At 38.9% G+C, this 13,826-nt stretch overlaps 1 protein-coding gene across 15 annotated transcripts in view; it reads right to left on the minus strand.

The window, feature by feature from the left end:
- SH3GL3 (SH3 domain containing GRB2 like 3, endophilin A3) overlaps positions 1 to 13,826 on the minus strand; it is a 117,658-nt gene that overhangs the window by 56,646 nt on the left and 47,186 nt on the right. For 12 of the 15 annotated variants that reach the window (XM_059879290.1, XM_059879294.1, XM_024982359.2 and 9 more), the window contains 2 exons: positions 7,236 to 7,304; positions 2,124 to 2,196 (listed from right to left, as the gene is read on the minus strand). In XM_059879290.1, coding sequence (XP_059735273.1) covers positions 2,124 to 2,196; positions 7,236 to 7,304 — 142 coding nt within the window. Of the gene's footprint in view, positions 1 to 2,123; positions 2,197 to 5,608; positions 5,670 to 7,235; positions 7,305 to 10,100; positions 10,161 to 13,826 lie in introns of those variants that run through there. The other 3 variants (XM_024982356.2, XM_059879292.1, XM_059879296.1) reach the window with 3 other exon arrangements.

Genomic DNA, 13,826 nt, shown 5'->3' on the forward strand with positions numbered 1-13,826 from the left:
CGACCCAGTTTCTCACATGGCTTCCTAGATTATTAACTAGGATAGGTGCTAAGGGCCATGATGAGAAAAAGAAATTATGTTGACTCCCAAATAATACTATAGTAACCAGGCTATCATTACCCTACCCATGGCTAACTCACTGAGTCAAGACGCTGACACTGGGGAAGACATATTTTCCCAGGGATCGACTGCAAACTAAGAATAGAATGGCTGAGGTGGGTGTTTCAAACCAATTGGTGGTTAACACCCCGCCCCCCAAGAGTGTATCCAGACTGATGATCTTCAATTTCATGGTACCAGGGCACTGCGCAGCACACTCCTATTTTAGGAAGCAGAACCAGTAGGAGATAAACACTCCCATGGGGAACAGGAGTCTGTGTTGATGGTCCCTTGGGTGCAGCTCCACTTCTGGGCCCAAGGAAAATGGTGGGTGGCCACTAGATCCTTTCTCTGACCTAGGCCATGAGGGTTGACTAATCCCAGCTCTGTGCGACACACCATGCTAACTACTAGGACCTTAGAGAGACCTAAGACAGAGACGCCCTGGTGAACCAGTGGTTAAGACTCTGAGCTTCCACTGCAGGAGGCATGGGTTCAATCCCTGATCAGGGAACTAAGATCCCCCATGCCATTCAAGGTGGTCAAATAATAATTTTAAAAAAGAGACACTTAAGACATGCTCTGCCCTCAGGGAGTTCATACATAGTTCTTGGAAGGCAAAAACTCCAAGATGTCATTATACAAATAAAGTCTTATGTGGTATACAGAAAAGAAAATATAACAATATGCCGAATAAAGACGGAAAGATGCCCCCATCTCAAAAGTTCAGAAATAGTGTAAGATGGAATGCTTATGGTTTATAACCAACAGATAAAGGGTAGGCTGCTTTGACTGAAGAAGAAATTAATATAGAACAAATCAGGAAATACTTAGGGGAAAATGGTACTATGAACTGAACTCCAAGCTAAGGATCTGGGATTTTATTCTGCAGGCTAGGTGATCTTTGAGATAATTTTAAGCACTAATGGGATAGATTTTTATTTTCTCTGATTTTAATAATTACATATTTATTTTCATGTATTCTAGGCGAGTGCTTCCCAAACTAATGTGCCTACAAAACACCCAAGGATCCTGTTAAAATGTAGAATATTTTATCCAATGTATGTTTTTAGATTTATTTCCTAGATTTTCAGATGTTTGGATGTGTGCTGATTCCTACAGCCGAGGGAATCATAGTAATTATATACAAATAATAAATTCATACAAAGTAAAAGCAGATTTGGAAATCCACAGAATTCGAAGCTTGGACGCCCTCTGTTGGTCTCTATAATTTAGAACTTGGGAAAACTTCATCAAGGGAATCCTGCTTCAGTGCCTAGGAAAGACCTCCTGTCAAGAAGCTGCAGTAACAGTGGATCTTCTCGTGTTTCTCAGGTTTATCCGATTCACTTCATCAGCATTTGAGCCACGAAGTGAAAGCAGTTTCAAAGTCATTGACCCCGTTAGAACAGGATGGCAGAATTAAAAAAAAAAACAAAAACAGAAGAAACAACTGAATAAGAAAGTATTGACAAAATATTCAGTGGGTTTCCAAAGCATCTCTTTGCTTAGAAAAGTGTCTTAGAGCTTCCAAGGTGGCACTAGTGGTAAAGAATCCATCTGCCAATTCAGGAGATGCATGTTCAATCCTTGGGTGGGGAAGATCCCCTGGAGAAGGAAATGGCAACCCACTCCAGTATTCTTGCCTGGGAAATCCCATGCACAGAGGAGCCTGGTGGGTCACAGTTCATGGGATTGCAAAGGATTGGACATGACAGAGCATACACGCATGCATGCAGAAGTCTCTTGCTCTGAGATCAAGACTCCATCCAAATAATGTCTCTATAGTTCACAGAAGTCTCTGCCCTGCTTGTCATCAGCTAAGAAACACTGCAACTACCTTTAGTCACTCAACTTTAAACTACTTAATTTCATTATTTGGACATAGAGGACATTGTTTCTAGATCATGTCAACCATACGCTCAGTAAATATTGGTTGTTAGAATCTGTGATGCTCAGTAAAACTCGGTTATTAGAATCTGTGAATGAACAACTGAATATTTCAAGACATTTTCTAACTTTACCTGGATTTGGCTGAAGATATTCTGTGGCTTTTGAAAGAATTTCTGCGACAGCTTTATTGGTAATGTCTATTTTCTTTAAAAAAAAGAAAGAAACATAAAAATATTAATAAATGACAAACAAATTCAACAGAAAAACAAACAGAAGAATAAATTTCATTAAGTTAGTATTTATAACAACACTGTTATAATGATTTTAAATTCAACATTTTGGGTAGAGGGGATATTTTCTTAACTTTTAGATTCTGGGACATCCTTTCAATAATTGCTCCTCCCAATGACAGTGGAGAACACTAACTTCTTTTTCAGCATTAAAATGAATATTAATGTAATATTTAGGAAACTTGGAAAAGTTATTATGCTCCACTAGATTATTGGATATACTTGAAGGTCTCTCAAAACCAAGCCAACCAATTCTGGACACTCTGGCTGTTGGTTAACCAGAAGATAAATGTGAGCACATAGAGTAAAGTTAATTATGCACATTTCAATAGCTTTATTTGATACCATCAATGGTCAAAAAGAGAATGTTTTAAAGTAAAAGGATATTCCACTCATGAGAACAATTTAAAAATCATCAAAATAATGAAAATAAATATTTGTTTTAGGTTTGATGTTAAGTTTGAGGGAATCCTACGCCATTTGGGAATTTGCCTAATAAGTTTGAGGGAATCCTAAGCAATGCATTTGTATTGTAGTTTGAAAACTCTAAGGGAATTTGCCTAATTATATAATGAGTTGGTGATAAATGTGTAAGCATTTCATCTGTTAAGTGTATGACTTAATGGAACCTAAAGTGAAGTTCACTAAAAATGATTGCCATTTTTCTATACTGAAGTTGTTCTTGTTTAGTCACTAAGTCATGTCCAACTCTCTGTAATCCCATGGACTGTAGCCTGCCAGGCTCCTCTGTCCATGGGATTTCCCAGGCAAGAATACTGGAGTGGGTTGCCATTTCTTCCTCCAGGGGATCTTCCCGACCCAGGAATCAAACCCATGTCTCCTACATTGGCTGACAGATTCTTTACCACTGAGCAACAAGGAAAACCCAATACTGAAATTAATAAATATATGAATAAGATCCATATGTTTAGTTTAAGGCTTAAGACCTGGGTTTGAGATTTATAACTTTGTATAAATTCAATATTAATTAAAGCACAACTTGGAATGGTCATTCCATGTACACAATTCTCTTGGGACATGAAAAGTCACCAGGTATCTAAGAATCACCTCTGAAGGGTGAGGGTGAAAGGAGGTAGAGGCGAGAATTTTTTTTACTTAGACTCTTCTATTTCTTTGGGGGAAAAACGCCAAGAAACAAATGGCCCAAAACTCTGCACATACTGGCAGTGCTTCCAAGACAGCCCAGGAATCAATACAGGGAACGAATCCTTTACAAATGAGAGAGGATGCCACTAACCATGTTGGCAAATGTGGTCAATCAAGATAAACACTGAAAAAATAACTCATTGCATAAAAACAAAAAAAAATTAAAAACAAAACCTTGCTTCTAGAATAAGTGGAAATACTGGGGGTAGGGTGGGTATTGGAGAAGGCAATGGCACCCCACTCCAGTACTCTTGCCTGGAAAATCCCATGGATGGAGGAGCCTGGTAGGCTGCAGTCCATGGGGTCGCTAGGAGTCGGATACGACTGAATGACTTCACTTTCACTTTTCACTTTCATGCATTGGAGAAGGAAATGGCAACCCACTCCAATGTTCTTGCCTGGAGAATCCCAGGGACGGGGGAGCCTGGTGGGCTGCCATCTATGGGGTCGCACAGAGTCGGACATGACTGAAGCGACTTAGCAGCAGCAGTAGGGTGGGTATATGTGTTCAGATTAAGGAAATGCAATGAAGTGGTTTCCCTGATGGTCCAGTAGTTAAGACTTCACCCTCCAATGTAAGGGGTATGGGTTCAAACCCTGGTCAGGGAGCTAAAATTCCACATGCCTCGAAGCCAAAAAATCCAAAGCATAAAACAGAAGCAATACTGTAACAAATTTGATAAAGACTTTTAAATGGTCTACATCAAAAAAAAGAAAAATCTTTTTTAAAAAAAGGAAGAAAATGTAATGTACATATCTCAGCAAACCACCAGGACATATGGGAGAAAGCAAAGGTGACAATTATTTTTGTAATGCCTCCCTGGGCATCTTTGGTGGCTAATTAACCCTAGAATTTCCATGTGTGTTGGTACCTACCTCTGAGGTGCCCCAAAGTCTAGGTTCTTGACACTCCCAGACCTCAGTCCTTACAGAGCTGCTGGCAGTCCTGGTTTACATACAATATTCTTTTTTTTTTAAATTATTTAAAGAATCCACATCTGTCTTTGTATCTTTCTTATTCCCTATGTAGTTTATCTGTGTTTTCCCTTCTCCCTCTCTTGCTCACGCTTACTAGAAGTGGTCTTTCAAAAAAAGATAATTCTTGGTTTTATTGATTGATTCTACCTTTTTGCTGTTATTATTGTGTATTTGATTAATCTCTCATTTATCTGTATTGATTTCTTCCTTTCACCTAGAGTGATTTGTTTTGCTGTTATTTTCCTACTTTTTGGTTTGAATGATTTATTCATTCTCTTCCAACATTTATTTTCTATTAAATGCATTTAAGACAGCTATATATCACAGGTTTTGACACAGAGTTCTCATGACTAAGTGATCTTTAATTTTACTTTCCATTTCCTCTTGCACGTTCTTCCATTTCCAAACATCCAGAATTTGGAAACTATACCCTCCTTGTAATTCTTGTGTTCTACGATTTTACTTAGGAAATTTGTTTTTTTTTCTACAGTCCAGTAAATAATTGATTACTGAAACGGTTTTGAAGGAATTTGAAGTGAATATAAATTCTCAATTTGAGAAATGAAGACTATATTTACTTACAATCAAATTTATTAGTCATATTTTATGCAAATCCCCTATGGTCCTATTTATTATTGTCAATTTAATCTGTTATTTTATGGGAAAGCTATGCATTTTGTCAGTTCTCTATATTTTTCTGATTGCTTTTGCCCTCTATATTTAGATGCCATGTTATATGATGCATAACGTTATATGATGTCATAGTATTCTGATAGACCGCATGATACATCTTCCTATGTTTTAAAATCTTCTTTTTCCAGTTAGTATTCTTTTAGCCTCAGATTTTACTTTGACATCACTTTTATTCCTCTGTTGCATATGGTTAGCACTTGTCATGGAATATCTTCATTTGTTGTTGTTGTTCCATCGCTAAGTCGTATCCGACTCTTCGTAACCCCATGGACTACACCAGGCCAGGCTCCTCTGTCCACGGGATTCTCTAGGCAAGAATACTGGAGTGGGTTGCCATGCCCTCCTCCAGGGAATTTTTCTAACCCAGGGATCGAACCCACATTTCTCACGTCTCCTGCATTGGCAGGCGGGTTCTTTACCACTGAACCAACATTAACTTTGTCATGTCTACGTTATGTTTCAGGTGAGTCTAATATCATCTAATTCACCTGTTGTAGAAAGTCCTTAAAGCTTCTTGTCACCTATTAGATATTTCCACGCTTTTTGATGCTGTAATAAAACAGATAATAATTTTATTTTTATATTTGTTCTGTCACTCACTTGGGTTCTGCGAGGAAACAGAAGTAATCAAGAGAGGTTTCAGTCCATCAACTGAAACTAAAATTCCTGAAATGTGCTTTTAAATTTAACCTTTCAACTGAATCGCTTTGTTAGTAATAAAGTTGCATAAAATATCTTTATTTATCAAGAAATTTTAAAGTAATTTTAGGTATGCCAGTGATGTTTAAATGTTCTGTATTTCTCATTCTTCCAAAACTGTTTCCAAAACCAAAACAAAATAAGCTTTCTGTCAAGGCATTAACATTTCTAGAAAATTAACTGTGCTCACCCAGAAACAAGAAACTCCCCGGAAGACAGTGAGGCCAGGTCCAGGGCATCCTGTAGAGGATAACCCCACACACACACCCCATGGCACAGTTCTGGGGCTGGACTCCCTTCCCCAGCATCTGCTGAAAGCCCTGCTACCTGCTACAGCCTGTATCCTCCATGTTACACCCAAGGAAGCCTTTCCTTGGAAAGCAGAGAAAGCTCTGATTTCTCTCAGCCCTCTCTCATTGGGGGAGTCTGGTTATTAACACAGGGTTATGTTTAAAGGTCCCAAAACAAAAGGGAAGGGAACTGAGGAGATTGATAAGTAGTGATGGTCCCACTTCTGCCTCCACCTAAACTATTCATGGGCTTCCCTTGTAACTTAGTGATAAAGAACATGCCTGCCAATGCAGGAGACACAGGTTCCATTCCTGGGTCAGGAAGGTCCCCTGGAGAAGGAAATGGCACCGCTCCGTTACTCTTGCCTGGGAAATCCCATGGACAGAGGGGCCTGGCAGGATATAGCCCATGGGGTCGCAAAAGAGTTAGAAATGACTTTGACTAAACAACAACAGAGAAGGACTTCACACAGGTGACCTGGAAGCTTGTTCAGAGACACGGAGGCCATAGTCTTCCTTTGGAATGTGATAACAATCATTTCTATAGTACACTCACGGGATTTTTTAAATGCTTTCACACATATAATTTTTTTTTGCATAGTTCTTAAAACATCCATGTGAGGCAAGCAGAGCACACATTATCATCCTTGTTTCACAGGTCACGAAAGTTTGAAACAGTTTATCCAAGTAGAGGCAGCTGGTTCCAGTGGCAGAACCAAGATAAAAATTGTTATGCAGCTGCTGTAACACATGGAAACAGAGTCCTCCACACATTAGATCAATGTTTACAGTATTTGAAGAGTCTTCTCCCACTAATACATTTTGACTCTCCAAGATACTTAATCACAATTACTTCGGCTGAAACTGTTCACCAAGATGGGCCATCTTTTGAGCATTCTGACTTTGTCCAGTAGAGGGCACCAGTTAGCCATAGCCCATCTCTCAAGGGCCAGCATCTTTATTTGAACTTGGAAGTAATCAAAGAACTGCCTTTTGGATTCCATAATCTACACTTTAATTCATACCTCCTAGACCCCCACTCTAACATCCTTTACGATACCAGTATATCTCATATCACAGTAAAAGTCAAATTTACGAGATAATTCACATTAAAATGTTCTCTTACCCTTTCCATATCCAGAAATTCGTCATCTAGTTTTGTTCCTTCAACACCACTTATTTTTTCACTAAACAGCTGTAGAAATAAACACAAGTAATTGTTTGTACAATCATTCGTTATCACAGTATTTGACTCAAATTATTACCAAAAAAAATGTTCAATTCCAAATTGTTGGATTTTTTGGACGAAGTCCTTTAAGAAAATCATTGGAGGGGATAACCATAGTTAAGAATATGGGAAAATACACATTCCTCACTCTTTCAACAGACACCTATTATGCACCTACTATATGTAAAACACCAGAGAAGGCAATGGCAACCCACTCCAGTACTCTTGCCTGGAAAATCCCATGGATGGAAGAGCCTGGTGGGCTGCAGTCCATGGGGTCGCAAAGAGTCGGACACGACTAAAGCGACTTAGCAGCAGCAGCATATGTAAACACAAGGCAGTTTCTCTAGTAGAAACATAAATAAGATCTTTTATCTTTGTTGCGGCAAGTGGGATCTTTACTTGTGGCATGTGAGATCTAGTTCCCTGACCAGGGATCGACCCAGGACCCCTGCATTGGGAGTGTGGAGTCTTAACCACTGGACCACGTTATTTTGAACACACTAAGGTTCATTTGTGTTAAGGAGGAGATGGAGAATGAATGGCGTAACTGATTTAATAAGGTATGAGAAGTATCTGCTTTATGTAATTAATGGTAACTATTAAAAGCACAAAACAACTAATATACATATAGTACTATGAGTTATAACATAATATCCATACCAGCACATCAGTGGAAAGTCAATGTTTTCCTATCCAAAAGAAAACAAAGATAAAGGATATTCAGGAGAACATAAAAGGTGATAAGTGGAAACTACAAAATTAAGATAGTAATCACAAGTCCAAGAAGGTCAGTAATCATTATCCATGCAAATAAGTTCAACACATGAAAGGATAATTAATGGAGTCGATTTTTAAAATCCAGCTATATAGAGCTTTTAAGAGACATACCTAGAATGCAACACACAGGAGAGTGAAAATATTAATAGACAAATTATCTTGTTGTTTAGTTGCCAGGTCATGTCTGACTCTTTGTAGCCCGACAGGCTTCTCTGTCCATGGGATTTTCCAGGCAAGGATACTAGAGTGGGTTGCATTTCCTTCTCCAGGGGATCTTCCCAACCCAGGGACTGAACCCAGATCTCCTGTATTGCAGGCAGATTCTTTAGCATCTGCAGCCATGAAATTAAAAGACACTTGCTCCTTGGAAGAAAAGCGATGACAAACCTAGAGAGCGTATTAAAAAACAAAGACATCCCTTTGCCGACAAAGGTCCATATAGTCTAAGCTGTGGTTTTTCCAGTAGTCATGTATGGATGTGAGAGTTGGACCATAAAGAAGGCTGAGCGCTAAAGAATTGATGCTTTCAAATTGTGGTGCTAGAGAAAACTTGAGAGTCCCTTGGACTGCAAGGAGATCAAACTAGTCAATCCTAAAGGAAATCAATCCTGAATATTCACGGGAAGGACTGATGCTGAAGCTGAAGCTCCAATGCTTTGGCCACCTGATGTGAAGAGCCAACTCATTGGAAAAGACCCTGATGCTAGGAAAGATTGAGGGCAGGAGGAAAAGGGGAAACAGAGGATGATATGGTTAAATAGCATCATCAACTCAATGGACATAAATCTGAGCAAACTCCCGGAGATAGGGAAGGACAGGGGGGCCTGGCCTGCTATAGTCCATGGGATCTCAGAGAGTCAGACACAACTTAGCAACTGAAGAATGACAACAAAATTAATAAGGAGAGACCTGATCTAATAATAAATGGAGCAATTCACCAAAATTCTGGTATAATATAATCTACCTAACAGCATAACTTAGAAAAAAAATAAAGCAAAAACTGAGAGAAATAATTGAAATAACAAATCCACAATCATTAAGGAGATTTTTAGCACAACTCTCTCAGAAAACTGGCAGATCAAACATGATTAAAAGAAAATAACTTGGAAGAGATACATATAGTTTTAATGATCAAATTAATATCCTTGATAAAATATGAACAAATATATATATCCCTCCAACTAATAAACAGATAATATATAGTCTTTGCAAGTACAGATAGAACATTAGAAACAGTGATCATTTACTAGGTCACAAATCAGTCAATACCATACAGAACACATTTTAAACCACAATTCAATTAAATTAGAAATCAATCCAATATAAATAAATACGCAGGTATAAAGTTTTAGAATTCAGTACTAAATAACAACGAGTTTAAAAGGAAGTCCCAAGAGGAGTTATCAAAAAAAAATTAATAATGAAGATATATCAAAACCTGTGAGATGCAGCAAAATCAGTGTTTTGAAATCAATGTGTTACTTTAAATTCATTAAAAAAAAAAAACATCTCCATGTTTCAAACGGATACATGTCATTCAATCTAATTAAACAAACATCTGAAAGTCTACCAACTAGGTCAATATGCTAAACGTACAAAGATCAATCAATCTAAATACATTTCAGGGCTTCCCTAGCAGCAGCAGCTGGTGGCTCAGTGGTAAAGAATCTGCCTGCCAATGCAGGGGACATGGGTTCAATCCCTGGTCCAGGAAGATCCCATATACCGAAGAGCAACTAATCTCATGCACCACAACTACTGAGCCTGTGCTCCAGAGCCTGGGAACCATAACTGCTGAGCCCACATGCTGAACTACTGAAGCCTGTGCTCCGTAACAAGAGAAGCCACCACAGTGAGAAGCCTGAGCGCTGCAACTAGAGGGTAGCCCCTGCTCACCACAATTAGAGAAAAGCCCGTGCAGCAACGAAGACCCAGTATAGCCAAAAATAAATAAACTTCCTTAAATACATTGCAACCACTTACACTGAGAAGCAGAAGTAAATGGCCGTAACACAATGAGATGCAGAATAGAGAGAAGCACAATTTGTTCTTCAAACCCAGACGGAGGAAAGCAAATTAAATGGATGAGAAGGTGCCAAGAAATTCCCAGAACTGACCAGAAGGGGGACAAGGAGATTCATTAGGAGATAAGGGACACACACACAGTGAAGAGGCAGACAGTGGAAAAGTGTCCCAATTTTAGTCTAAAACTCTATCTACCCTCTTCAGCCTTAACCACTAGTAAGCCCTCACCGATCCAGCTTCTCCATCACAAACACTGCATCTGACCTGGGCTTGCAAGATGGAAGTAAAGAATCTAAGATACACATAGCTAGGGAAATGTGTCTCCTGTTATCTTCCCCTTGTAAGAAAAAGGATCATGTTGCCAATTAAACCTGTCCCAGGATTGGCACCCCACTCCAGTACTCTTGCCTGGAAAATCCCATGGACAGAGGAGCCTGGTGGGCTGCGGTCCATGGGGTCGCTAGGAGTCGGACATGACTGAGCGACTTCACTTTCACTTTTCACTTTCATGCATTGGAGAAGGAAATGGCAACCCACTCCAGTGTTCTTGCCTGGAGAATCCCAGAGACGGGGGAGCCTGGTGGGCTGTCGTCTATGGGGTTGCACAGAATCAGACACAACTGAAGTGACTTAGCAGCAGGATGGCCTGTTGCTATAATCAGAGATGACAATCTTCATTCACCATCTACTTCTTGGTGGGCTCCAATTTAATCAATAATGGGAAAATAAAAACCGTTTTCAAAGACTACAACAGAGCAGTGATGCAAAAGACATTTATTTGGGAGACATGAAGTTTTTGCTTTTCATCTAGATGTGTTGGGGTTTTAGTGGTAAATGTTAACACAGCCTTGGACTTCTGCTTGTGCAAAAAAAAGAAAAAATATCTGTTTTCAAAGAACTCTTGGCTTCTCCAACTTTTTCCCTTTTATGAAGCAAGAAATTAGACAGCAAGAAAGCCAGAACCTAGGAGAAAACGTAAAGAAGCAGATTTTATACCGCAGGATGCCAGAACGTGCTTTGGAACCATATTTGCCAACACATGTGCCACAAAACACCTGCTGCACGGGATACGAGGAAGAGTCGTACAAAAGAACAGCTCCTTCATCATGTCCTTGGAGACGTGGCGATAAACAAAATTAAGCAGACCTACTCAAAGAGACTTTTCAGAGACTTTAAAGTGGAAATGAGCACTGTTGATTTCCAAGGGGGTGCATGTAAGATAGAGCATTTCCCACCCATCTCTGGTCATGGGAGAGGTCTCAGCCGAATAGTATGTGCTTTGAGAAGCCCTGAACCAAAAATCTCACCTTCTCTACTGGCTCCTTTTTTTTTTTTTTTTTTCTCATTCAACAAGTCAGTAGTCATGTCCTGCTGTTATCAGCTTGGAAAACAAGACAATACTCAAGTATAAATCTAAATCATGAAGGTTATTTGTAAGTTGTTAACATTAGGAGACGAGCACAGGGCACTTGTGAGTTCTCTGTGCTAGTTTTGCAACTTTTCTGTAAGTCTAAAAATATTTCAAAATACAAGATGATTTTTAAAAATCTCTGAAGGCAGCAGAGAGCAACCAAGGCAATCAGGATCTCAGAGGCCCAAAATCATGAAGAAGGGAAACACACTGAGAAGAGCAATACATTCACAGCTGCCTTTTCCCTTGGGGGAAATTCCTGCAACACGTGATATAAAAGCTAAACAGAAAGCCTCAGCCTAGAACCTGCCGCATCCTTGCTGGGCTGGGAAGAGGGAAACTGAAGTGCACTGTAACCTAGGAAATCAGGCTAGAAGAGGCCAAAATTCCAGGGAAAGAAAAAAGGACATAAAAGAAGTAAACCCAATAGGCTGTGTGCAATTTTCTCTAAAGGCTTTTGACAATTCTTAAGCTGCATATGCACAAGGCAAGATGCTTGGCTACCAGCAAAAAGTGGCTGCTAGAAGGCTAAAGATCTAAGTGGAGATTTCTGCATTATCACAGTGATCAAGAGACAAAATTATAGAGTTCAAGATGCCCAAAAACAAGGAACCTCAGTAAACACCCTGGGTTTTTGGTTCAAATCCTGAAGGCCTAAAGGCCTAAGACTAACTGCAAGGTCGAAAGAGATGGGCCCTCACAAAGCCTGATATGCAAACTTGACTTTGTTCAGTCCCTGTTTGCATCAAGGTTATTGACCTTTACCCTCATTATGTGGCAGAATCAAACTTTCTCTCTGGAGGAAATCTTCATATACAGCATCTACCATTAAAATAAAAAAAATCATTTATCATGCCAAGAGACTGAACCAAACAAGTGAAAATTAAGGGAAAAACAATAATCCAATAGGCAATCCCAATACTGACATGAAAAATTATCTTTAAGATAATTATGACTGGCAAACCCACAGCTAATATCATACTCCGTTGTGGAAAAAATAAAGCTATCCTTCTAAAATTAGAAACGAGACAAGGATGTTCACTCTCACTACTCTTATTCAACATGGTATTGGAAGGCCTCTAGTTAGGCAAAGAGAAGAAATAAAAGGCATCCATATTGGAAAGTAAGAAGTAAAACTGTCACAATTTCAGATGATGTGATTTTGTATATTGAAAACCCTGAAGATTTCACTTAAAAACTATAGAGACAATAAATACAGTAAAGCTGCAGGGTATAATATCAATATAAAAAAGTCTGTGGCAGACGTAGAGAATGAACTGACCATTGTTGGCAGGAAGGATGGGGGAAAGGGATAGTTTTATTCAATTCACATAAAATTTAAAAACAGAAAAAACTAACCCATGATGATAGAAATAAATGTAATGGTTATCTTTAATTCAGGGTTACCAGGGAGCATTTCAAGGAGCTGGTCACGTTCTACATTGTGAATTGGTTTTGTGGACGTGTTCACGTTGTTCAAATACATCAAGCTACATATGTGTGAGCTGTCACTTCCCAGTATGTATATTTTATTTCAATTAAAAAAAATGCTTAACTCACTCTCCCATGAGCCCTGCATTCAATGCTTTCAATATTTGCAATTATCATATTTTCATGATTTATTTATCCACAAGGAAGCTTAATAAACAATACTGGTCCAATTCTTCCTCCCTTGTCTCAATAATAGAAATAAAGTTCATTGTCTGACTATTTACATCTGGAAGGGTCTGCTTCTTAGAACTGTGACTAAACCATACAGAATCGAATCACCTAGATTCAAAAGAACAAAAAGCCTGTAGGCTATTACATGGTATTGCATCCACTGTGCCCTAAATGCTGCTTTCAGTTTAATTGGTACAGCAGCAGGATAAAGAAATTAACAAATGTCAACAAGAGAAAGGAGATAGATAAAATACCTACAGCAAATGTTGCAGACATTGAATCAAGATGGTGGCTTGAACACACACATCTTCCTCTTCACTGTACCAAATACCTTTAAATAAACTTTATATACATATAAAAAGAGAGGCATATGACACATACATAACAGTACTGAAAAACAAAAAGTGTGCTAGCAGCAGATCAGAAATGGTGAGAAATTCCTAGAAGACAGAAAGCAGATGGGATCAGCAAGCTGAGGAAACAGACCAATATAGACATGGCAGAAAACCACTCCCAAGATAAAAATTAATACAGAGAAATTCCAAGTCTGAATAAAATGAGCACAGATAGAACACAGTGGGCTCCCAAGAACTCATCCAGAGACTTGATAA

Source organism: Bos taurus, chromosome 21 (assembly GCF_002263795.3).
Source record: "Bos taurus isolate L1 Dominette 01449 registration number 42190680 breed Hereford chromosome 21, ARS-UCD2.0, whole genome shotgun sequence".
Classification (NCBI taxonomy): Eukaryota; Metazoa; Chordata; class Mammalia; order Artiodactyla; family Bovidae; genus Bos; species Bos taurus.